Source organism: Typopeltis vanoorti, chromosome 5 (genome assembly GCF_054136105.1).
Source record: "Typopeltis vanoorti isolate ZY-2024b chromosome 5, IOZ_Tvanoo_1.0, whole genome shotgun sequence".
Classification (NCBI taxonomy): Eukaryota; Metazoa; Arthropoda; class Arachnida; order Uropygi; family Thelyphonidae; genus Typopeltis; species Typopeltis vanoorti.
This window is the reverse complement of record NC_143553.1, coordinates 131,105,783-131,130,627: the sequence shown is the minus strand read 5'-3', so window position 1 is coordinate 131,130,627 and position 24,845 is coordinate 131,105,783. Positions and strand designations below refer to the sequence as shown.

General features: G+C 36.0%; 2 protein-coding genes across 3 annotated transcripts in view; one reads left to right on the top strand and one right to left on the bottom strand.

Annotated features, from left to right (window-relative positions):
• Positions 1-17,933, bottom strand: part of BNIP3 (BCL2 interacting protein 3) — a 147,484-nt gene extending 129,551 nt beyond the window's left edge. Inside the window, exon 1 of the mRNA XM_090393334.1 lies at positions 17,757-17,933. Coding sequence (XP_090249460.1) covers positions 17,757-17,796 — 40 coding nt within the window. The 5' untranslated portion in view covers positions 17,797-17,933. The remainder of the gene's footprint in view (positions 1-17,756) is intronic.
• Positions 17,897-24,845, top strand: part of tex (THO complex 3 homolog tex) — a 111,259-nt gene continuing 104,310 nt past the window's right edge. For both annotated transcript variants that reach the window (XM_090393333.1, XM_090393332.1), the window contains exon 1: positions 17,897-18,194. In XM_090393333.1, coding sequence (XP_090249459.1) covers positions 18,015-18,194 — 180 coding nt within the window. In that variant the 5' untranslated portion in view covers positions 17,897-18,014. The remainder of the gene's footprint in view (positions 18,195-24,845) is intronic.

Below are 24,845 nucleotides of genomic sequence, written 5' to 3'. Positions count from 1 at the left end.
ACAGGATCCAGCAAGTTCTGCATGGGGGGGATACAGTATCCCCCCCTCTTTAAAAAAAAAAGGAAGGATACCACAAGATTCTGTTCTGGGACCACTTGTTTAATTTGTTGGTACATCATCATATAGTTCAGAGTGTAAAGAGAGAGAGAGAGAGAGAGAGAGAGAGAGAGAGAGTTATTCAGCTGTTTGCTGATGCTAAATTAGAAAAAACAATATCGGTGAATAAAGCTCTCTCCAGAAACCTAACACCAAAACCAATTAGATATATACTACATGAAGGAGAACAATATCAAATTAAAAACTCAAAATGTTCCCAAGTTATAGGCCTGATAAATATAACCCGATATACAGCCTTGATGTGATGATGTTACATATGGATTTCAATAGGTTGTTACTTTTGGCTGAAGAATGAGGATAGTCATTTTAGTGTTGTTAAGGATAAAGTTATTCACTTTAACCAGAGAAGATGAACTGAGATTTATGATATAAAATAGTGGTAAAAGTATATAAAAGTACAGCTACTTCAAAAATGCAATGTATAAACTAGCAGCAAATGTCTTTTTCAAATATGCAGCGATTTCTTCTTTGTACTATACGAAAATGGCCTGGTTGGCCTAGTGGTTAGCGTTTCTGCTCTCCAGCCAAAAGGCTGCAGGTTCGAATCCTGCCACAGGCATGGATGTTTGAGATTGTCTGTGAAAATACCAGTGGTGGTGGACAGTAGATGGCATTAGTGTAGATGATGCAGTTGGTGGATGAGGTTGATTGGTGGAAACAGAGTTGCCAAGTTGGTGCCCTCTGTCAATGTGTCCTTAGACTCCCTGGAGGTGTCAAATAATAATAATAATAAAAATACCAGATAATAAGAAAATATGTAGTATTTTCTTTTTCACTGAGTGGAGAGTTCAGAACAAAATGCAATTTATAGTGTTCTTTGTGTTTCTCTTTTTTTTTTTTTTCAAAAAGTAAGTGAACGTGATTATTTTTTTGCTATTTTACCAACTGAACATCAGAAATAAAGAGAATGACATTAACTGTAGTGGAGCTGCAACCTTTATAGCCTCTTGACTTAGAAGAATGAATCTATATAACCTGGAATTTCCTGTATTAGAAATTCCAAATAAGCATTATGGGTGATTCAAAGAGATATATTCACTTTGGGAGATGTTACAGAAAATATTTTGGAAATTATTTCCACACTAATGTACAAAGCTTGTGTTAAACAATTGTTTTAAAATATTCTGGAAAAATGCTACCAAACGACATTAATTGAAATAAATAAGGTTTGAACATTTTTTTTTTTTTACCATGCATTACTCCAACGTACAGAATGTGCATTTCACATTGTTATGCTTACAGATTTCTATACATTGCTGCTGTTTATGAATTACTCTTTCTGCTTTTATGAACAAGACATTAAATTGATGGTAAATTAAATATGGAAATAGACAAGAGAATCGACAAAGCTGGTATGGTCGGAACACTAAATTAGCTGTATAAAAGACAGTGTTCAAATCAGTCTTAACTTATGGATCTAAGAGCTGGATCAGAAGTAAAACACTTGACCAAAGACTAGAGACAGCAGATATGAGAGTCCTGAGAAAGATTAGAGGTGAGAACAGATGGCATCAATGGTAATATCATATTAAAAATGAGGATATTAGGAAAGAACTTGACATTATCAGCATCCAGGAATGCATTAGCAGAGCTAATCTCAGGTGGTATGGTCACTTAAACAGAATGGGTGAAGAAAGATTAGCAAAACAAGTGTTCTCTGCAATGTTGGCAGGAAAACGACCCAGAGGACCAAGGACCAAGATATAGGTGGATTGATACTGTACAAAGTGCCTTAGACAATAGAAATATAAGATCTGATAATGTTGGAGTCTTGACAAGTAACAGACTGATTTGGAGGAAAATTGTAGATAGGAAGTTAGTAATGATGTAAATTTTTCATGTAGTATTATCATATCTTGTACACCCCTTGAGGGTACATGGCAGGAATTTGATGATGATGACATTAAATTGCACTGCATTTTTAATTCAAAGTTAATTTTAAAATACCACAAACTTATATTCAGTAGTATTTCAAATGAACTCACAATTGAAAAACAAAACAGATTATTAAAGTAAAATTCATGGTTTACACAAATAACAAAAATATAATTTTTGTTTAGTTTATAAAAAATAAATTTATATTTTTGTCAAATGTAGAGGACATAGAGAATGACTTAATTGTGAGCAGGAAGTAAAAAAGGAAATAAGCTAGATATCAATAATCTAACAGAAAAGCTTAGGTGTTGATGGTTATTCATGATTTAGTTTTTTTTAATGGTATTAACAACACCAAACAATTTTATCAAAAGATGGTTTATTAACTGCTTATATTTCACTGAATTCGAAATCGGCATCATCAGTGCACAACAAAGCTTGTATACGTGACAGTGAGTAAGTGAAACAATACAATTGTAATGGACAAAAGATCTAAAGTTTAATTTTGGCACCCTCTAAAGTTGTAAAAAAAAAAAACAGCTATGTAGGAGTTACTCTTAAGACAACAGTCTCCCAAATTTTTGGCAAATTAATGCAACCGTATTTATTCAGGTTGGGAGAATTCTTCAAAGCCATGGCTGACTCAAAATATAATCTTTCACATCTGAAATGACTGGCAGACTTCCCATCCTATGTGAAGGGGAGTCTGCCAGTCCTGACTAGCCATAATAATAGTAGCTAGTTCTTTTTTTCTGGTGGTATGCAATGGTACACAGTACCGGCACCTTTTTTTCTTAAGTTTTTAAAAATTTGCGATTTATTGACAGCAAAATGTATTATAAATATTCCGGTAGATGGTATACTGTGTTAACGAATTGAATTTTCAGTTTTGATTACTCATAAGTTGGTATGCCCTGCTTTCCTGTTTCATAGGTTGGTACGCTACTAGAAGGAAGTTGTGTTCACTTCCGATTGCTTCCAATATCAGTTTATCAGTTCTATATTCACTCTGCAACAGGCAGGTGTTCACATGAGTTTTGAATTAATCCAAGTTAAATCAGTGCAATCACTGTTCAAAATGAGTAAAATAAGTAGTTACTTTATGACAATGAGTAAAAAAAGAAAGGCTGCAGAAGCAGAAATTGTTGAATCTACTTGTGATCCTGTAAAACAGAAAACTAGCACAAAAAATACACTTGGTGAAGAGGATCACGAAACTGAGAACAAAGATCGTGGTCAAAAGGAAGCAGATTCTGATAATGATTGACCCGAATGTTGGACACTTTTGCAGAAAAATGACTTCTGCGAGAGAAACGAGTGGCTGTATGTCAAGAATAAAATGTTTAGCTGTAAAGCGTGTCGTGATGTCAGAAGTCTTGCCATCGATATACACATGGGAAAGAAAATTTCAACAGAGTGGGCAAATGGTAAAACCAGTCATTTTGAAGAATCTCGCAAACAACAGTTAATGTCATTAAGAAAAAAGATTTGTGATCATAAGGAGAGTGCATCGCACAAAGTGTGCCAACAAAGCGAGACGACGAGGGTATATCAGAGGATATGTTAAAAGTGCAGAAGTTGCTGTAATAATATCTTCATGGTGAGTACCGACACTTTTTTTCCAGGAAAAAAAAGCACTGATAATGGCAAATGTATTTTTTAAATGTTAACATCAGTTAACATTTAAAATATTAAATTTAAAAGTAGATATCTTCCTGTGTGGGGGGGGGGGGAGGGGGGGGCTTTATGTAAATGGAAAATATGATCAGTTAACATCTGCCTGGAATTCTTCCAGGCAGATGTTAACTGATCTTCCTGTTTGCCCATAGTAGGCCAAGTCACAGAGAACTTCATATGCTCCAGAGTGTGAAGTTTATCCTTAGGCTAGCAGATCAGAGTTGCAAGTTTAACATGAGGTTTGAATGTGGTGCGAAGGCCATGTTTCATTGGTACTTTGGCTATCTTTTCTTATACCTCTGAGGAACAGAAATGGTGGGTATGGGAGGGAATGTTTAATGGGACTATGTAGTATTTTATCTATTTTGTAGGAATTGTAGCCGCTGACAAAAACGTATGGTGCAGATATTTGAGCTCTGTGGACAGAGCTGTCTCGTTAGAACAAATGGCTCTGTGTGTAAGTGTTTTTAAAATGCCATACTGTTCCACTGGATAATGTAATGGTTTAAGTAGATATCTTCCTGTGTGCGTTGGCTTTATGTAAATGGAAAAAGATAGTGATCCATCTGAAAGTGGGTGACTATTGTGTCAGGAAATGCTAAACAGTTATTAGATTATTTTTCTACTGTGAAGTGGATTTTGGGATGTTGGCTGTTTAGGTAGATAACAAAACTGTTTACTTTTTTGACACATTAATTACATTGGAAAAAAGCTTTAAAAACTTAAGGGAACAGATCACATAATGTTCTGTCTGAATTGAAGAGTGAAGTCAGGGCACCCACTTTGCACTGACCTTCGTCATGTGAAGCTTAGTGAATATTGAGAAAGACAGTTATTATAAAAAGTCCCAACTTTGCTGAGATTTCTTTGAGCTTCAGGGGTGTCTGTCTTTGAGCAGATCCTCCTCGACAAGAGACATTTCCCTCAGTCATCACTTCCACAGACCGACCATTACGAGGATCATCTTCAATGCTATCTTCCTAGGCAAAACTGTTTAGCCCATTCCTTAATGGTGGAATATGAAGGAGAAGCTTCCCCATAAATACCATCCAATCGCAGTTTGATAGCACTTGGAGAAATCCACTTTTTGGTGAAAAGCTTTATCACAGTGTGGTACTCAATTTTTAACATTACAGCCACTTAGTGTGCCATATGTTGGTCAAATGAGTGTCTCCAATTTCTACCTGCATCAATTTACTGAATGATGCAGGTCGAGAGTTGAAACTGGTACACTAAGCTCCCCATAGATAACCTATCTATCACACATGCCATTTTAAAATTAGCCCAATTTTTGTATGTCAGGCCAGAATGAATATTATTATTATTAATAATAATGATTAATATTATTTTCTATCCTAAAAAAAGAAGGAAGGAATCTGAACAGCATGAAATAATTTTTCTGCACTTCTGTTTATACTGAATCTTTTTTTTTCTTTGAATATGAAATTAACATTTTTTTTTCCCTTTCCTATTTTGTAATAAAAAATATTATTAGTGCTACCTTGAAGATTTCTCATCTGTAGCATGCTCACCATGAAAATTTAAAAGACAAAGTTTCACTATCGGAAAATCTGTACTGTTATTTACTAAAAACGATCTTATAATAAGCAAATTTCAAAAACCAGTTGCATTAGGTAGGATTATGTAATGCAGAATGTTTCAAAAATTAAAAAAAACAAAAAAAAAAACATTACTATTATTATTAATATTTGACTTCCATGGAGTCAGAGACTCAGGAGAGGTACACACTATAGAACACAATGCTCATCCAACTGAGCTTTAAACTGATTCAAAGTGTCTACATTCACAACTCAGGCAATGCATTCCATTCATCAACCACTTTCCATGAAAGGAATCCTCTCCTCACATCCTCCTTATACAGTTTTCAGTGATGGCCTCTTGTTCTACCCCTCTCCCATTCTATATAAAATCACTTCCGTGTAAACTGATAACAACTCGACTAGCTTATATATCGCAATCATATCCCCCACCCACCCCTCTTCCTCCTATTCACTGATTTGCAACTTACATTCTCTCGATCTGTCCTCGTACTCCACATTCCAAAGTCCACTGACCCTTTCCAACATATCCTCATCACCATGAAAACCCAGTGACCAAATCTGCACAATAATCCATATGATGCCTGATCAAGGCCTTATACAATGGCATAATAACCTCTCTATTTCTGCATGTCAGGGTACTCCGCATCATTGCAATTATCTGATGTCATCACAACTTGTGCAATGAGGCCCCTGAATTTCAGGTCCTTGTCCACATCACTACTAGATCTTTCACCTCCTCTACTTCCTTTAAAGTACTCGACCAAGTGTATACTTCGCATCCCATCGTTGCTTACCAAATCTCAAAACCTTCCACCCTTTGCAACATTGAACTCACAGTTCCAATTAACTATCCATTCAAGTCATTTTGTAAGGCCATAACATCTGCTTGATTCTGCATTGCTCACTGCAGTTTTGCATCATCTGCATATCACTAGTTAAATCCAATATCATTAATATACAAACTGAACAACAACGGTCCCAAAACTGACCTTTGCGGTACTCCACTAGTGACCTTCCTCTTTCGGAATACTGCACCCCCCCCCCCCACACACACACAACTTTTTGATACCTATCCAACAGCCAGTCACTGATCCAACTCAGAAGTCCATCATCCATTACCATCAACAAATTCCTGCCATGTACTGTCAAGGGGTGTACAGGATATGATAGTACTATATGAAAAATTTACATCGTTACTGACTTCCTCTACAATTTTCCTCCAAATCAATCTGTTACTTGTCAAGACCCCAACATTATCAGATCTTATATTTCTATCGTCTAAGGCACTTTGTACAGTATCAATCCACCTATATCTTGGTCTTCCTCTAGGTCGTTTTCCTGCCAAACTGGCAGAGAACACTTGTTTTGCTAATCTTTCCTTGTCCGTTCTGTTTAAGTGACCATCCCACCTGAGATTAACTCTCCTAATGCATTCCTGGATGCTGACAATGTCAAGTTCTTTCATAACATCCTCGTTTTTTAATATGATATTGCCAGTGATGCCATCTGTTCATGCTTCTAATCATTCTCAGGACTCTCATATCTGCAGTCTCTAGTCTTTGGTCAAGTGCTTTACTTCTGACCCAGATCTCAGATCCATAAGTTAAAACTGGTTTGAACAGTCTTGTATACAGCTAATTTAGTCTGACTAATTTCTCTCTTATTCCATATGAATCTATTCAATTGACTTCCTACCATAACAGCTTTGTGGATTCTGTTGTCTATTTCCATATTTAATTTACCAACTTCACTAAAAATCGTGCCTAAGTAGCCAAAATGTTTTACTTGTTCCACAGGTTCTCCATTCACAATGCAGTTGACAATTTCAACGATTCTACCTATTTTCATTGTCTTTGTCTTTTTATTGCTGACCTTCATACCATATGTATTACAACAGTTATTCAATTTACTCAGGGAATCTTGCAGACGTGTAGGGCATTTATTTAGAAGTATAACATCGTCCACATAAAGCAAAGAGCTGACATTAACATCTCCAATTTTGATATCATGTTTAATACCACTTTCCTTCATAATGTGATCCATTTGAATAATGAATAACAGAGAGGATAATGTACATCCTTGTCTGACACCATATTTAACATTACACCATCTTCCTGTACTTCCATTCTTACTGCTGATTTAGGACTCAAAGAACCACCTTCAATTCCTACTGCTGATTTAGGACTCAAATAAAGACAAAGTATTGCTTGATATAATGCCCCACTGACACCATATAACTGTAGAGTATTGAATAGTTTCTCTCTTGACACCTTGTCATATGCCTTTTACAGATCAACAAAACTTAAATACAGATCTTTGTTATATTCCTACGATTTCTCGACTATTTGTCGTAAAGTGAAGATCTGGTCCTGACATCCTCTATTTGGCTTGAATCTAGCATGTTCTTAACCAAGCTTTTCTTCCACAATTCTTTTCAACTGTTTCTCAAGTATACTTGCATAAATCTTAGCAGGAAAGTAGGGAAATACCTCTATAATTCTCACATTCAGTTTTATTTCCCTTTTTATTTCTGGTTTAATATCATCTACTTCTGCTGCCTTTCCACATTTCAAGACTTTAATGGATTTTTTTCGATTTCAAGTATGGATATTTATTCCTGACTGTATGCCTGTTGAGTGTTTTTTACCACTGTGCTGTCATCACTGCTTGTTTCACTTAGCAATTTTTTGAAGTAATTACTCCAAAATTAAATATTTTGACACCTTCTTGATATTTATTTTCTATGTTCTTGCCAAAGTCCTCCAATGACTTTTATTTAGCTAGTTTTACACGGTGTTTAGCTTTCTTACATTTGTCTCTGCATTCTCTAAGAGCACAACCTGACTTATTTGCCAAGAACTTTTGATATGCTTTCTTCTTTTCCTTCACTGCCTCTAACTTCCTGTGTCCACCATGGAGTTCTGATTTTTCTATCCTTGCAGACAACCTCAACCCATGCCTCTTTGGCTGAATCAATCAGGGTTTTCTTCAAGGCTTGCCACTGAATCTCCAAGTTTTGGTTCCTGTTCTCGAACTCTTCTTTCATTATTTCTTCAAAACTGAGACTTTTCTTATTCCTTGCCTCTTCTCTTCATGTGAATTTGTGCACATTTTTATGTTGGAACATAGTGTTAGTAATAACCAGTACATGTCTTGAGCAGAAATCCAACAGGTATTTGCCATTATTATTAGCTTTGCTCTTTTCTCCAAATTTTCTCAAAATATTTTTGTACGTCTGACAATCATTTTCTACTCTGCTATTTAGATCCCTAACAAGGACCAACTTTTCCTTTTTCATTGTGTTAGTTGCATTCTCTAAAACCTCAAAAAATTCCTCCACTTCTACCTTAGTAGAACCTTCTGTGGGACTATAGGCACAAATAAGTCTCATTGTCCATTCTGATATTTGCCCACATCACTCTACTTTCGACTGTCTGCAGTTCAAGATTAGCCTCGTATTTTGTATTGAATATTATGGCTACTCCTTCTTTTCCTTGATTGTCATTGCCTGAATATAACATTTTGTATTTATTGTTCAGAAAGATTTCACCAGTTTTTGTCTTTTTTGGTTCAGTCACCCCTATTATGTCGATCTAGTATTTATCTAATTCCTCAGCTAGCTCCAAATCCTTTCCCATTTTCAGGCTTCTTATGTTGATAGTACCGATCTTTAACTCTGGTGATGTTGATATGGGATGTGTTTTCAGATTTGTTCCAGTAGCTGACTTTTTGCTGTTCGCCCTGGTTCCCTGGCGAAAAACAACGGGGGGGGGGGGTCTTGTTTAACAGGGCGACGCCCCAGCAGGCATGAAATTTTGTCATGTTGTACTACCATCATTTTGTATTTTGGTTTAAGCCAATAAGAATACAATTTGGTCAACTAAATCCCAAATTGCCAGCCCATCCTTGTTCGTTCAGTATCCAGGTAGATAACCAACAGGGTGCACCACGAGAAGGTGAGGATTGGACATTAGGTCAGAAGCCCAAGTCAGTTCTTCGCATTCCTTTAAAGGTTATGTGGAAGTCTCCTCTCAGTTATACTGCTTTGACTCTTACCATCTATTTCAATTTATTTATCAGCTATCAAAAGCTTTTGCAAAATCCAAGTAGACCACTGTCCGAGGTATTTGACACCTTGTTATAATACATAAGCAAGTTAGTGAAACATGATCTTCCCTTAACAAATCTATGCTGATAACCACAGAGAATACTGCTGTTATTAACATACTTCTCACCAACCTCTCCAGTACCTTCAACACAACTCCAGATACAAAGATTGGCCTATAATTTGAAGCTACAGCCTTATCACCACTTTTATGTAGTTGAGCAATTTTATCCTCTTTCCACTCCCTTGCAACTTGTGCTGTTGGAAGACTTATTAAACAGGCATGCCAATGCTACTGCCAATTCCCTGAAACATTTCCTTAAGATGTGTAGTTATATGCCATCAAAACCTATTGCCTTATTGACATCAAGGTTATTTTCTCAAATACCTCCTGCTCACTCACAATTAAGCCATTCTCTCCTATGACCTCTACACTTAAGTTCCTCATGATTTCACCCTGATGAGGATGAAACACCTTTATAAATTCATCACTGAATAGCTCAACAATGTCTTTCACAGCAGTTACCATTCTACCACTTTCATCCATTAACCTCATCTTACTATGATCGTTCTTCCTTCTACTTGCCACATATCTAAAAACTCTCTCGACTTTTTCTTTACCTGATTTGCAAATTTCTGCTCATACTGCACTTTTGGCTTGTTCTTTATACCCTTCATGTAACTGATTATTACCACTGTTCGTCTTGTACTTCCTCCAAAGTACCTTCTTTTTCCCGATTTCACGCTTAAGCTCTACATTCACCCATTTTACACCTACCTTATTCAGCCTTTTAGAATTCATTCACATGTTGATGTTATGTATTTCTTTGTCTGTTCCCATGCAGTATTTATTTTCTTACTGTTCAACTTCTTGTTCCATGTTATAGCTGCAAGCTGTCTTCTAAGCCTGTCGTAATTGCCAGCCTTATAATATCACATATATCCTTTCCTTGCAAAAGTCTGCATATTCCAGTAGCTGACCAAAGAAAATCCTAGGGAATTTTTTAGCTATGTGGCCAGTAGGAGGAGAAATGACTGTGGAAGAATGATATTGTGGGATAAAAATGGGAATAGAGTGACTGATGCAGAGGACATAGTGGAATTGTTCAATGAACACTTTATTGGAGTATTTCATCCTAGAGGAGTCAGTTTTAATGCTAGAGGGATAGGACTGGTACGAGGTCTGGAGGTACAGGAGGAGAGTGTGTTTCAGATACTGAGTACTCTGGATGTCAGTAAAGCTGTGGGACTGGATAGTATTTCGCCACGAGTTTTGAGAGAACGTGCTAGCGAATTGACAATACCTTTAACGTGGCTTTACAATGAAAGTCTGGCTTTGGCAAAGGTGCCCAGGGAATGGAAGGAAGGTAAGATAGTACCATTGCATAAGGGTGGTAACAGACTGGAAGTGTCTAATTATAGGCCAGTCTGTGTGTCATCAGTAGTTGTTAAGATCTTGGAGAAAGTAGTGAGGGACCGTGTACAGCATTGGGCAGATGAGGGTAATGTTATCTGTGAGAATCAACATGGATTTGTGAAAGGACGCTCTTGTTTTAGCAATATGCTAGCCTTTTATAATAAAGTTACAAGAGCATTAGATGAGGGAAAGGCATATACTGCAATTTTCTTAGACTTGGCGAAGGCATTTGACAGGGTGCCACACGATAAGCTGATATTTAAGTTGCAGCACATGGGTCTGGATGTCAGATTGGTCAACTGGATTCAGGATTGGCTGTCTGATAGGTATCAGAGAGTTGTGTATGGTGGAGCAGTTTCCAGGAGGCAGAATGTTACAAGTGGGGTCCCACAGGGCTCAGTACTAGGACCTATATTGTTTAACCTTTATATCAATGACATAGCCAGTGGATTGCAGCGGGATATTCAGTTGTTTGCGGATGATGCGAAGCTGGGAAGGATTATTAGTAATAGCGCAGATGTGGTAGCCCTGCAAGAGGATTTAAATAAGCTAGATAGATGGGCAAATGAATGGGGGTGTCAGTTTAATGCAGCAAAATGTAAGGTCTTGAGGTTTGGGAAACATCGATGGGATGCTGCATACTCTATGGGAGGAGTTATACTGGAGGAAGTAGGGGAGACAAGAGATCTGGGGTTGATGATTGAAAGAAACCTGAAGTTTAGGGGACATATTGCAAAGGTGGTGAAGGTAACACAGAGGATTGCTGCTATTATGAGAAGGACACTGACCTGCAGAGATAAGAGGGTTATCATTCCGTTGTATAAGTCTCTGATCAGACCACACTTGGACTATTGTTCTCAGATTTGGTCCCCAGGATTTGAAGGGGATAAATTAACTGTGGAAAGGATACAAAGACGGATGACAAAGATGGTTTCAGGACTGTACAAGGATAGTTATGAGGATCGGCTGAGAGAATGTGGACTGCAGAGTTTGGTGGATAGAAGAAGGAGAGGTGATATGATTGAGACTTTTAAACTGTTGAGAGGTGGTTACAGGGTTGACACTGGGGAGTTCTTTCGCTTGGTTGATCAGCGGGAAGGAGTGATGACAAGAGGCCATCCCTGGAAGTTACGAAAGGAAACTGTGAGCAAGAGGGTAAGGAGTGGTTTCTTTGTGTGGAGGGTGGTTGAGCCGTGGAATGCATTGCCTGATGGAGTGGTGGGAGCGAGAACGGTCAGTGACTTTAAAGAGTGGTATGATAAACTTTGTGTTTCTCAGGGAGGGACCTCCCCTCGATGAGTCTTTTGACTCCTTGGAGGCCTGAATAATAATAATAATAATAATAATAATAATAATATGGCCACAGCTCAGGTGATCACTTCATGATCACTTTCACCAACTGGAGGAAAGTGTGAACCCCCCTCTCACAATTACATCCTCTGATGAAATAATCAGATCTAGAACGCTCATGACATTATAAGCTCTCTATTTCTGCATGTTAGGGCCCTCTGCATCATTGCATTCTAATCACAGCCTTAGCTGTCTCAATCATTTTCTTAATTGAGAGAAGGTCATGATTTAGTTAGAGATTGGTTAGCCAACTGGAGAGCACGACTGCTATTTTACTAAGTGGCTGTGGATTAGAATCCCTAACCAAGCATGAATGGTTATGAAAATATTTAGATGCAGATAAATTTGGTTCTGTAGATGAGGGAAAAGCATATACTGCTATTTTCTTGGAGAGCGAAGGCATTTGATAGGGTGCCACATCATAAACTGATATTTAAGTTGCAGCACATGGGTTTGGATGTCAAGTTGGTCAACTGGATTCAGAATTGGCTGTCCAATAGGTATCAAAGAGTTGTGTATGGTGGGGCAGTTTGAAGGAGGCAGAGGATTACAAGTGAGGTCCCACAGGGTTCAGTACTGGGACCTACATTGTTTAACCTTTATATCAATGACATTGTCAGTGGATTGCAGGAGGATATTCAGTTGTTTGCAGATGGCGTTAAGCTGGCAAGGGTTATTAGTAACAGTGCAGATGTGGTAGCCCTGCAAGAGGATTTGAATAAGTTAGAGAGATGGGTAAATGAATGGGGGTCATATTGCAAAGGTGGTGAAGGTAACACAGAGGATTGCTGCAATACTGAGAAGGACGCTGACCTGCAGATAAAAGAGTTATCATTCCACTGGATAAGACCCTGATCAGACCACACTTAGACTACTGTTCTCAGATTTGGTCCCCAGGATTTGAAGGGGATAAATTAACTGTGGAAAGGGTACAAAGGCGGTAACAAAGATGGTTTCAGGACTGTACAATGTTAATTATGAGGATTGGCTGAGGGAATGTGGACTGCAGAGTTTGGTGGATAGAAGAAAGAGAGGTGATATGATTGAGACTTTTAAACTGTTGAGAAGTGGTGACAGGGTTGACACTGGGGAGTTCTTTTGCTTGGTTGAACAGCAGAAAAGAATGATGATAAGGGGCCATCCCCTGGAAGTTACGGAAGGAAACTGTGAGCAAGAGGATGAGGAGTAGTTTCTTTGCATGGAGATTGGTTGAACTATGGAATGCATTGCCTGATGGAGTGATGAGAACGAGAACAGTTAATGAGTTTAAGGAGTGGTATAATAGACTTTGTGTTTCCTAGGAAGGACCTCCCATGACGAGTCTTTTGTCTCCATGGAGGCCTGAATATAATAATAATAAAGCATAGTACAAGGCCGTCACATCTTTAACATTAAAGATGCTTATCTCATCTTTAATGTTAAAGATAAGAGTTAACTTCTAGTGTTAAAATATCATAATTTCCAAACTTCTGTGGTTTTTGACTTAAAAGAAAAAAAATGTTTGCATCTAGAAGGCATGCGTCCTGATGGGTCTCCCTATTTTATTTTATTCTCTCAAAAACTTACTACAAGCCACTTCGAAAGAACAACATATTTCTTCTGTGTGTTATAAAAACAACTTAAATGAAATGCTCTTCAAGACAAATTTTGTGCCATTCACCCTAAAACAAGGGTGAATGGCACAAAGCAGTTTTACAGGGCAGCAGATTGTCTCCTTTCTGATTTTTTCCAAGGAGACATAATATCTGCTTGCAAGTTTTTTTTTTAAGTTGTGGAAAAATGGTTAGAGTTAGCAGCACTCAATCGCCAAAGTCTAAAAGGGTTGCCTGTTTTTCTGCTTGCTAAAGTAGCAGCATAAGCTTGTAGGAATGCTTTTGCTATTTCTAGTCTTAATCTAGATATGTTATAGTAGACATAGATTTTTTCTAGTACAGGAAAAAAACTGTTCCAAATAATACAATGGCAGTATGCTGGAGGTCAAGTAGGTGAGCTGTGAGCAGCACTAGGCAAACGTCATGAAAATCAAATGCCATTAATGACGTAGATTTCTCCAAAATGGTTCAATGTCGTGAGGGCAACATGTATGCATGGCAAAATGTGAAAGTGTTTGTGGAGCGACTGAACAGGAGACAAGAAAATGTATGAATTTGTAGAAAGTGCAATATCTTGTTAGACTATGAGTTAATGTCAGAAAGTTAGCATAAATGAAAGAAAGTGAAATGGAAGATAAGCTAGTGAGACAGAGTGAAAGAATGCAAGAACGAAGAAGCAAAAATAAGTCATGACGGAGGGAAAGGAAGTATGAATAAGGAAATGGAAGTTGCAAAGAACGAGAGGTAGCAAGACAACAGGAGCGAGAGAGTGAAACTGCGTGAATCCAAGATTTAAAGAAAGATTTTGTAGGTAGTTTTCAGTATTGGGACCACATTAATATAAACAGTTTATTAAAAATAAACAGTTAAAAAACCAAACAAGTTTCATGCGTCGTAAGACTTACATCATCGGGGGTAATTTTACATAAAGGTTTTACACAACAAAAACTTATTGACAATTTATTACACATATTAGATGTTTTTAATAACTTCACAACTTTTAAATAATTGAGAAACCAGAATACAAATGACATATTCATTACTGTATGCGTGCTGGAACGTTGCTAGTTGTTGTCACGTTCTGTGATTCACGTGTGCTATATCCTAGGTCCATGGCAGACCACACTTGATTCACTTGACTGTCTTCATCAAAAATTAACTGCCACGGACCTAGGATATAGCACACGTGAACCACAGAACGTGACAACAACTAGCAATGTTCCAGCACGCATACAGTAATGAATATGTCATTTGTATTCTCGTTTCTCAATTATTTAACAGTTGTGAAGTTATTAAAACCATCTAATGTGTAATTAATTGTCAGTAAGCTTTTGTTGTGTAAAACTTTTATGTACCATTACCCCTGATGATGTAGGTCTTACGATGCACGAAACTTGTTGGGTTTTTTAATTGTTTGTTTTCAATAAACTTTTTATATTAATATGTGGTCTCAATACCGAAAACTGCCTACAGAACTGTTTAACATCGAACCCTACATTTACATAAAGAAAGATTTATTCAAAATAAAAATGCCGTGAGGAATATGCAGAGTGATATTAGACATTTAGTGAAACCAAATGAAAGTGTGCAGAAGAATAGAATAAAAGAAAAGTGGGTAAAAGAGAGTAGTGACACGAGAATAGCAGTATATGGAGATTCCATTGATAAAGTAATGGTTAATGAGAGAGTCCATAGTCTGCTATGTAAGAATGAGCAAGATAATTCATGCTTTGGACACGAGGAAGAAATGAGCAAAAGAATTAGTGGTGAATGTGGGGGACAAATCATTTAAGTGGACATAAGGAGAATGTAATGGAAGATAGCAAGAGGTAAGGAGAGTGAATGATAACAGTATAGTGGGAAAGGTTGTCAGTGTGTTCCCAAGGTATAACAACGATAAGCTGACACGAAGCGACAGAACCATAAATGGTATGTTGGCAGAGCTGCATGAGAAGAGAGTGCAGTTTGTGGCTGTATGGCATGTATTTGATGAAAGAATGGAATTATACAGATTCCAAGTTCACTCACTTGGAAGTGAGTGAACTAGAGAAACTGTTGCTAAATGGAAGTGCAGTATGCGATGAAACAAAAGATCTGAAGTAAGAAGTGAAAGATCAGGAGAGCAGTTTTTTTTTATAACGAAACCTATGGTGAATTCATCACTAAAAACACATGTAATAACCACAGTAATGACTATTCAATTCATAAATATTTCATCCCAAGTATCTTGGGACATCGTCAGTACAGTAGTTTAAACAATACTAGGAATAACATACAGTTAGAGTGCATGATTACAATGGAATCTCAATATGTGTGCAGTAACGCATACTGAGATTCCATTGTAATCATGCGCCCTAACTGTATGTTATTCCTAATATTGTTTAAACTACTGTACTGACGATGTCCCAAGATACTTGGGATGAAATATTTACGAATTAAATAGTCATTACTGTGGTTATTACGTATGTTTTTAGGAGAGCAGTATTGAAGAGTAGTGAAGTGCTTGCCAATGGAAACAGTAGTAGGGTGAGAGATGAACAGAGAATGAAAATGCTTCCTTGGAGGTGTCATGTAATAATAATAATATTGTCAGGATAGTTTATGACCAGCTTGCTAAAAGACAATCAAGATTTGTTGATAAGATTGCCTGACTCAGTTGTGAGTGCTTCATCTGTAAATGAGTTCAAAAATAGGTATGATAGATATTGTTTTGATAGCTTGGGTCTCCTGCAATGAGTCGTCTGACTCCATGGAGATACCAATATAATAATAACTTTCTGCTGCTTTCACATAAAACTTAATTCAAACTTGGGTGAAAAGTAAAGCTCTTTAGGTATTTCATGCCATTTGAAAGTAGATTTGCCATTTAAATCTTCCCTTGTCATCATCATCCGTATCAAGGATTTAGGCCTAGTATGGCCTGTTCCGGCCTTAGAAGTCATCGTTGAATCGTTTAAGAGGACGTCCTGGTTTTCTTTTTCCTAATGGCTTGTACTTTAAGGCTTGTCTTGGTAATCTTTCTGTTTTCATTCTTTGAATGTGTTCCATCCATCTATGTTTATATTTTTTAATTTTTTCAATTACTGGTTCTTGGTTCAATTCTTTCATAATATCTTCGTTTCTTTTGTGATCAAATAGGGTATACGTTGCAATTTTTCTCATAAACTTCATTTCTGCTGTTGTTAATCTTTGTCTTTTTGTTTTATTGTCCAGATTTCGCTTCCATACATTAAGACCGGTAGGGCTAATGTATTGTATACTTTTAGCCTGGTTTGTTTTTGAACTAGGTTTGGTTTAAATATAGAGTTAATTACTCCTGTTATTTTTAAATATTTTGCAATTTTTATGTTTATATCTTTTTCATTTTCATAAGTGATCATACATCCTAGGTAGTACATAGATCATACATCTTCCCTTGTGCTCTTCTTAAATAACAATAAATAAATAACAGGAAATGCATAAAAAAAAGAATGCGTGGATGGATGGTAATTCAATATATTACATATCAGACACGGTATGCATCTTACTGAATTACCCCATTCTTGTTTTTTTTTTACTCATTTTTGTTTATACTAGAAAGAAAGAAAGAAGCAATAAACATTTTCCATTATGCTTAGATTCTTAGGCATACTGTAAACTCACGTTTCTAAATGTAAATATATGAATTATTTGAACCGTTTTATTTTCTTATTCAGCGATGTTATACACACACACAGTAACAACTATTTAGATATTTTTTGGTTACTAGTTCTCAACCTAGGGCAGTCATAGTTCTCAATCATTACCAAGTAATCTTTAAAGATTAACTAGTTAATGGTTCAGAATGTGAACAGTACTTAAATTCCAAAGAAAAATCTCATCACGTTTTAAAAAAAAAAAGTGCAACTAAATGTAAAAAGAAAGTGCTGCAATTGATTAAAAATAAATAAAAAATATAAAAAAAAAAAAAAAACGTCAGCCAAATCTGTTTTATAGGGTGGATGCTACCTTAAACGCGCAGTTGACAAGTGTCTATTTTTCTTCGTTACTATCGCAGCTAATTGTGGAAATACTTAGCTTACCTAAAAGGGCTTCGTCGCTGGTGTTTACATTAGTTGTCATTTTGCTAATAACGTCTACAGTCCGAAAATATTTCACGAATTCTTTGAAACGTCAAACAACAGCTGTCAACGAATCGGTTTTGTTGTGTAAATAAGCGTCAGTGATCACGTGCACACAATCACCTCATGCTTCTGGCGACACCTAACGATTTTTCCCATGTCAGCTCAACAACGTGCTTTACATTTCTTATATCCTTATTGTGAATTCTGTCAATAACTATGGCTCCATCGTATTCGGAAAACATGCGTTCTTATTTTCAAAGCAATAATCGAGTTAAAGATTTTCAAGCCCATTGTTCCAAAGTTCATTCAGTTGATTGGAGCTGTGATGGAAAACGTCTCGCTTCGGGAAGTTTTGACAAGACAGTCAGCATTTTTGTCCTTGATAGAGATCGTCTAGTAAGGAACTAAAAGAAATGAAGTCCTCTGAATATTTTACGCAATCGCATATGAATCCAAGCTGTATATATACAGCTTAGCTTAGTATTTAACTCATATATTTTACTTATTTCCGTTAATCCAGAAGTTTAATACTACTGTCGGTCATCACAGGATTATTAACTGCACAATATAAACCATACTTGGGAACAAGGGATATTAGAGATAACTAATTTTTCGCGATGTTTGATATTCCCTCAGAAATCAATCCCGCACTGTCTTACAGTTGATAGAATTTTTTGTGTGATGTAGTTACTGCAAGTCGGGAAATTGCTGCAAAATTAAGAATATGAAAGCATTTTATTCTCGATTGCCCGCTATAGTACCTATGGCGGACAAACTGCTAGAGAAATATGTTTAGCGATCTCAGTGTTGGTTTGTGTCGGGTTATTTTTAGAGACAAATTTTGAGAAAACGATTCGAAATGATGTAATAACTTCGCGTGCAAACTTTGTTTGCTTACACTTGGGTCAAAGATATAATTTCTTGTCAAATATAATTTGCTTTGTAATTAAGTGAAAAACTTTCAACAGCTATCTTCTTCAGAGTATTTTAATAATAAGGTAACACACTACTTGTATATTGGAAATATATGACTTGTGCATTGATTCAACCTAATCTTTCTAGGTATGGCTCCCACTGATGAGACTTCAATAAACACCAAGATGGTTTTTGTAGTGGCCAATCCTCAAAGTGTTGTTGCAATATGGGATTGTGAGAAAATTGATGTGAAGCCGACAGCTTCCATACACAAGTAGTTTAGTAAAGATACTTCTCACACAAACTTTGTTTGCTTAGACTTGGGTAAAGGATTAAACCAGAATATAATTTCTTGTCAAATATGATTTAATTTAAAATGTAATAACTGGAGTTATTACACTCTGGTGGGAACATAATTTAATAAAGTTTTGGATCTCTGGAAGTTTTGTTGAATCAGCTCAGGTTTTATTCAATTTGAGTATTTTAAATGGTGAAATTTGAAAAGAGAGTGTGAATAAAATCAAAGCTATATACTGCAATTGACAGAAAATAAACAGTGCATAAGTGAGAATAGGGAATTTTGCAGGAATACTCTTATGAAACCCATCATTTTATGATTGTTTTGGATTCTTCCTGTTTTTCTCTATATCTGTTATGATTTCTCTATATTAACATGAGAAAATAGCTCTTCTATTTAAAGGTGCAAACACACTGATATTCTTGGATTTGCAGTACCATTTCACAGAATACCCTTTCACAAATGTAAGAAGACGACACAGTGTACACTATAGGGACTCATCATAGGCTGATGGTGGCAGTTATCTTCCTTTATTTAAGAAAATAATTGTCTTATAGATAGCAAAAAGTATTATTTTAATATAATCATTATTGGCATATGGGTAACATTAGTAAAAGAATATGACTGTCTTCAAAAAACAGATCTAACTATTGAGTTTGTAGATGGATGATACCTGCATGACCTTCCACATTAGTGATGTTTCCAGAAAGCACTGATAATTGTGAAATGACACTTTCTCAGCCTCTTTGTCATTCTGCAAAGTTTCATGATACTGTTGTATAACACTGCCTTTCTCCATTTTGAGAGATCTAAAGCCAGAGCTTCCTGATTGTTACTACTCCTTATATTTATTTTCAGGTTATTGTGGAAGCCCTTCTTTGATGCTGATTTATTTCTGAGAATGAGATATGTTTTTAGGAGGCAAGTGTGTGGCATGCAGGTAACATGACCAGTTCAACCAAGTTGGTTTGAGGTGATCATTGCCCCAGTACTTTAATCAAAACACAGATAGTAGTGCATCTGTCTTTCTAGTAATCATAAGGATTCTTCAAAGAAGTATTGGTGGTGTTTTTCAGGTGCCTGTAGTACATGATGCACATTTTGTATCCATACAGCAAAAATGCCATTGCAACTGTTAAATCCAAGATTTTGATTATATCATGACTGTCTCAATCATGAAATGTTTTCAAATGTTGAAACTGCACTGGTATATTTCAAAGAACATAGAATTTCCTCATTGCACTTAGCTAGAAGACTGACAAGATGGGGAAGTGGTCCACATTTTTCAGAGGTACTCAACTATCTAAATGATAGATACTTGCACTGAATTAGCTGAAGCAGGTTGATGAAACTCTTCCATCATTTTGATGTTTACACTTAGGCCAGTTTATTTGTCAACTTTGAAAATATTCATAACCATTTGAAGTTTAAAACATTCATATTCCATATCTCCATTGCTAATCATTCTGTTACACGTGACAGAAGAATTAACAATGCAGATATGGAATCAAAAATCGTAGTAGAGAAGCATGGTCTAATGATAAGTCCTAGTGAGATTCAGTAAATGGCATAAATAAAAATATCGTGATAAAAAAAAATGGAAGAGTAGTGCTAAACAATTATTTTCTATAATGCAGTGTTAGATAGGAGATGAATTTCATTCTCTTTTGTGAGACCTCCACTGCACCCAAAATGGCTTGATAATGCCATTTTGTTCAATGTTTGCTCTATAGATCAAACATGGAACTTTCAATCAGGGTTTCTGGGTTATGTAAAAAATAAATTTTAAAAAATATGAAAAATATATAAATTGTCCACTCACAGTACTAAGGTATAGGTCCACAACCTTTCATAGGTGAGAGTCACATAAAAAAATAGTCCATTGGATGTTGTTTGTGTTGGATTGAAGTAGTAATTATTATTATTATAACACACCTCTGTGGCCTTGACATACTCATTATAGGAAAGTCTCATGCAGTAAGCATCTCTATCACACTGAACCTTAAACTCATTTGCAACATATTCCAACAATACAGTCCATTCATCCACTATTCTATATACTGATAATGCTCACTACTGCAACTAACTCCCCTCTTCACATCTTTACACAATTTCTGAAGATGGCCTCATTCTCTACCCCTTTCACTCTATGTATAATCCCTTCTGTATTAATCTCATAAAATCTGCATACAAAAACTACAGTGTATGCTGATGCTGTGATAAAGAGCATATACTGATAAGGGGGTGGGGGATAAGGAGGTGTTTCACATGTCACTAGTAAGACCACCTATGGACTACTATACTTACATTTGGTCATCTACTTTACATTGTGATGGAAATGTGAACTGCAGAATTTAGGAATATGTGGAAAAGAGGTGATATCTCTTTCATATCACCTCTTTTCTGCCTATCCACTAAATTCTGCCTTTCATCTTTCCTCAACAGGTGAAAACTCTGGATCCATGGATGAGTATTCACATCACATTGGAAACTAGATGACCAAATGTGAGTATAGTAGTTCATGGGTAGTCTTACTAGTGGTTTATACAGTGGCACAATCACCTCCTTACTCCCGCTTGTCAGTTTATGCTCTTTATCATAGCAGCAGCAGTGTACTCTGTTGTCTTTACAAATATCTTATTGGTCACTGTTGATCATTTTCCCACAATTTTGAATTTGTGCATTTCTTGAAACACTCTTCTGCAATATACAGTACATGGCCCTGCACTCCAAAATGCAACACCTTACACATATAAACATTAAACTGAAAGCCTGCTCAATTATTAATGCCAAAAGTCTATTTAAATATTTTTAAATGGAGTTAACATCGACATTTACCCATTATAACTCTCCTCAACTTAGCATTATCAGCAAACGTCTGAAAATTTCTTGTCAATCCATGTGAAATATTAACAAATTAACAAATAAGTTAAATAGGTTCCTCGGCTTATTTGGTTTTGGTTTCAGGCATGCCCATTGATTGAAAAGACTTGGATTTGAATTCTGTCAGGGTTGCTAAGAATCTTTATCAAGGCTTTCCAATTGAAAGTGAGTTAGCCATTCTCATATGGAGGTGACAGGATTTTTCATATTGCAAGTCAGCAATCAGCCAGAAAAGTACATGCAGTATGAAATATTTACTTGAAATGTCAATTACAAATTAAACAAGAGCTTCTGTAGCTCACTTGGTTTCAACAATGCAAGGTGGTTGGAAAAATCTGGTTTTGAATCCTGTTTTGGATACTGATAACTTTTATTATGCCTTTTCAGTTGATAATGTGTCAACTTATAGGCCAAAAAGAAAACCTTGCAGGTAGTTACCTTTCTTTTCTGAGATGCTGTCACTCTGTTTCATATAAATGCATGTTGAAATGCTTCCTTTCTTCATAGTCTTTATATATGGAACTTCTCTTATTCAGTACAGAGATCTTGGTGTGCTCTGCAAGCCAAGACATATCTTGATGTAATTGTCATGTTTCTTGTAATGAACAGCTGGTTATATCCATGACCGACTTTGTATCTTTTAATAAATCATTAATTAATCCAAAATTACGTTTTCTTATTTGAATCCATTTTATTATAAGTTTTCTTCAGCTATATCCCTTTTCTCCCACTCTCTGGATATGAAAAACAATTATTACCATCTTTAGAACACAAGTAATAATAATTCATACTGACAAACACATATAATGAGTCAACTGGTTTTTGATTAATCTTCCTAGCTATAATGCTTTTGCAAACAAACAAACATAATAAGCACTATATAAGTACATTTTATGGCTTGACTTCTGAAATTTAGCAGATAGTGACTATATAACCTAAATCATTTATTAGAGCCTTCTAGACATCCTATATATCAGCCCTTGGTACTACTTAGATTGACTCATAAATGCTATAGTTAATTTATTTACTGTCTGTCAACATGATGGAAGTTTAAATTAATTTACACAGCTCTCTTAAAAGAATCAGCTGTGAAGTTCTAACACTTAATTAAATAAACACATTCTGAACTCTCTCTTTCTCGCTCTTTGTGAATTATCATCCTAAATCCTTTTCTGAATGATTCCCTGCATGTGAATGGCATCCATTAGTATTCCATCATTCTACTGCAAAATACCCACTCCACCAAAAAAAGTTGACTGCAGTACAGCACCATAATAAGCTTGAACACTTAAATCTCTCTTCTGAATGCTGAATAACTACTTTAACAATCTATCTAATCAAATTATAATTTCTTTATGTTGTTATTGATCATCTTTCACTGCCATGGAACACCAAGAGAAATGGAGTCAGGAGGACATATCACTACTTGAGGGCAGAAAGTTTGAGTGGCTACACTGCATAATTCAAAAGTCTAGCCCAGAAAATCAAATTTCAGATGTTCAGAGTAGAGCTTTTATAGAACCCATTTATAAAAAAGAAAATAAAACACTGCAAGAATTAGAGGAATTTCTCAGAGGCAAATTTGAGGAGAGGCTAACTAAAATCATGGAAAAACTTGGAGAACAAGTAGGATTTAGGCCATATAGGCATTGTTAGGATAGAATTTTCATTTTAAGAACTAATTGAAATATAACAATAATTTCTTAATTGTTAATTTATGTTTAAGATTTTAGATCTGGAAAAGGTATATGGCAATGCCAAGAGAAAAACTGTTTAAAATGTTTTTGAACAGCTTTTCTCTTTGTATGCGAAGGTTACTGTGGTTTAGCAGTTCATAAGAACGATTCCGGTAATTGGACCACATGTTTATTAAGCTAAATGAAAATAACAAACAAATCCGAGAAGTTTTGTAAGTCGTTCTTACATCTTCAGGGTTCAAAGGTAACTAAAAGTTTAAACACAAGAAATGAAAAATTACTCAAAATAATTCATTATATACAGTTGTGGCCATCTAACTGTTATTAAATTGAATATTCGAATGTAGATTCAGTGCAGCGCTAAGTTTGAACAATGCTGGATGCTGCCACGTTCTGTTGTTCACATTCACATTGTCCGAGGTCTGACTTGGGTATATTTTTTATCAATGCTGACCAAACTTGGTGTAGAATTAGGCCCTGGTTTTTGTTACACTGCGTTGGAAGTCTAAGCATGTTTACAGCTTCCTTAAATTTCCTTATGTAACAATTTTTTTCAATAAGACATGTTTGTTTTTTTGCCAGAGTACATTATGGCCAGTGGAAGTTGTATGGTATGCTAGGCCTGATTTGTGTTCTCTTTTTTTTGTACGTCTTTTTGCTGTTCATTCATGCAAATTTCCCCTGATCTTCTGACTTACATAGCAGATGCCACAGGAACAATGAATTTTATATACACCTGGTTTTTTTTAAAGAATGGTGTGGAGGTTTTGGGGGATGTAGAAATCTTGAAATGGAACGTGAATGTGAACAACAGAACGTGACAGTATCCAGCATTATTCAAACTTAGCATTGCACTGAATCTACATTCGGATATTCAATTTAATAACGGTTAGACGGTCACAACTATATATAATGAATTATTTTGAGTAATTTCTCATTTCTTGTGTTTAAACTTTTTAGTTACCTTTGACCCCTGAAGATGTAAGTCAAACGACTTATGAAACTTGTCAGGTTTGTTTTTTATTTTCATTTAGCTTAATAAACATGTGGTCCAATTACCGGAATCTTTCTTATGAGCTTTTCTCTTCTTTTATATGGTGTAAGAAAGACCTACAGAGCAATACATTGTCTGTAGAATTCATGGAGGCATAGAAAGATAGTTTGATGTAAAAATCAGACTGTATGGATCATATTATGAAGGAAAGTGGCATTAAACCTGACATCGTTAATCTCATCTCTATTTTTTTTATGTAG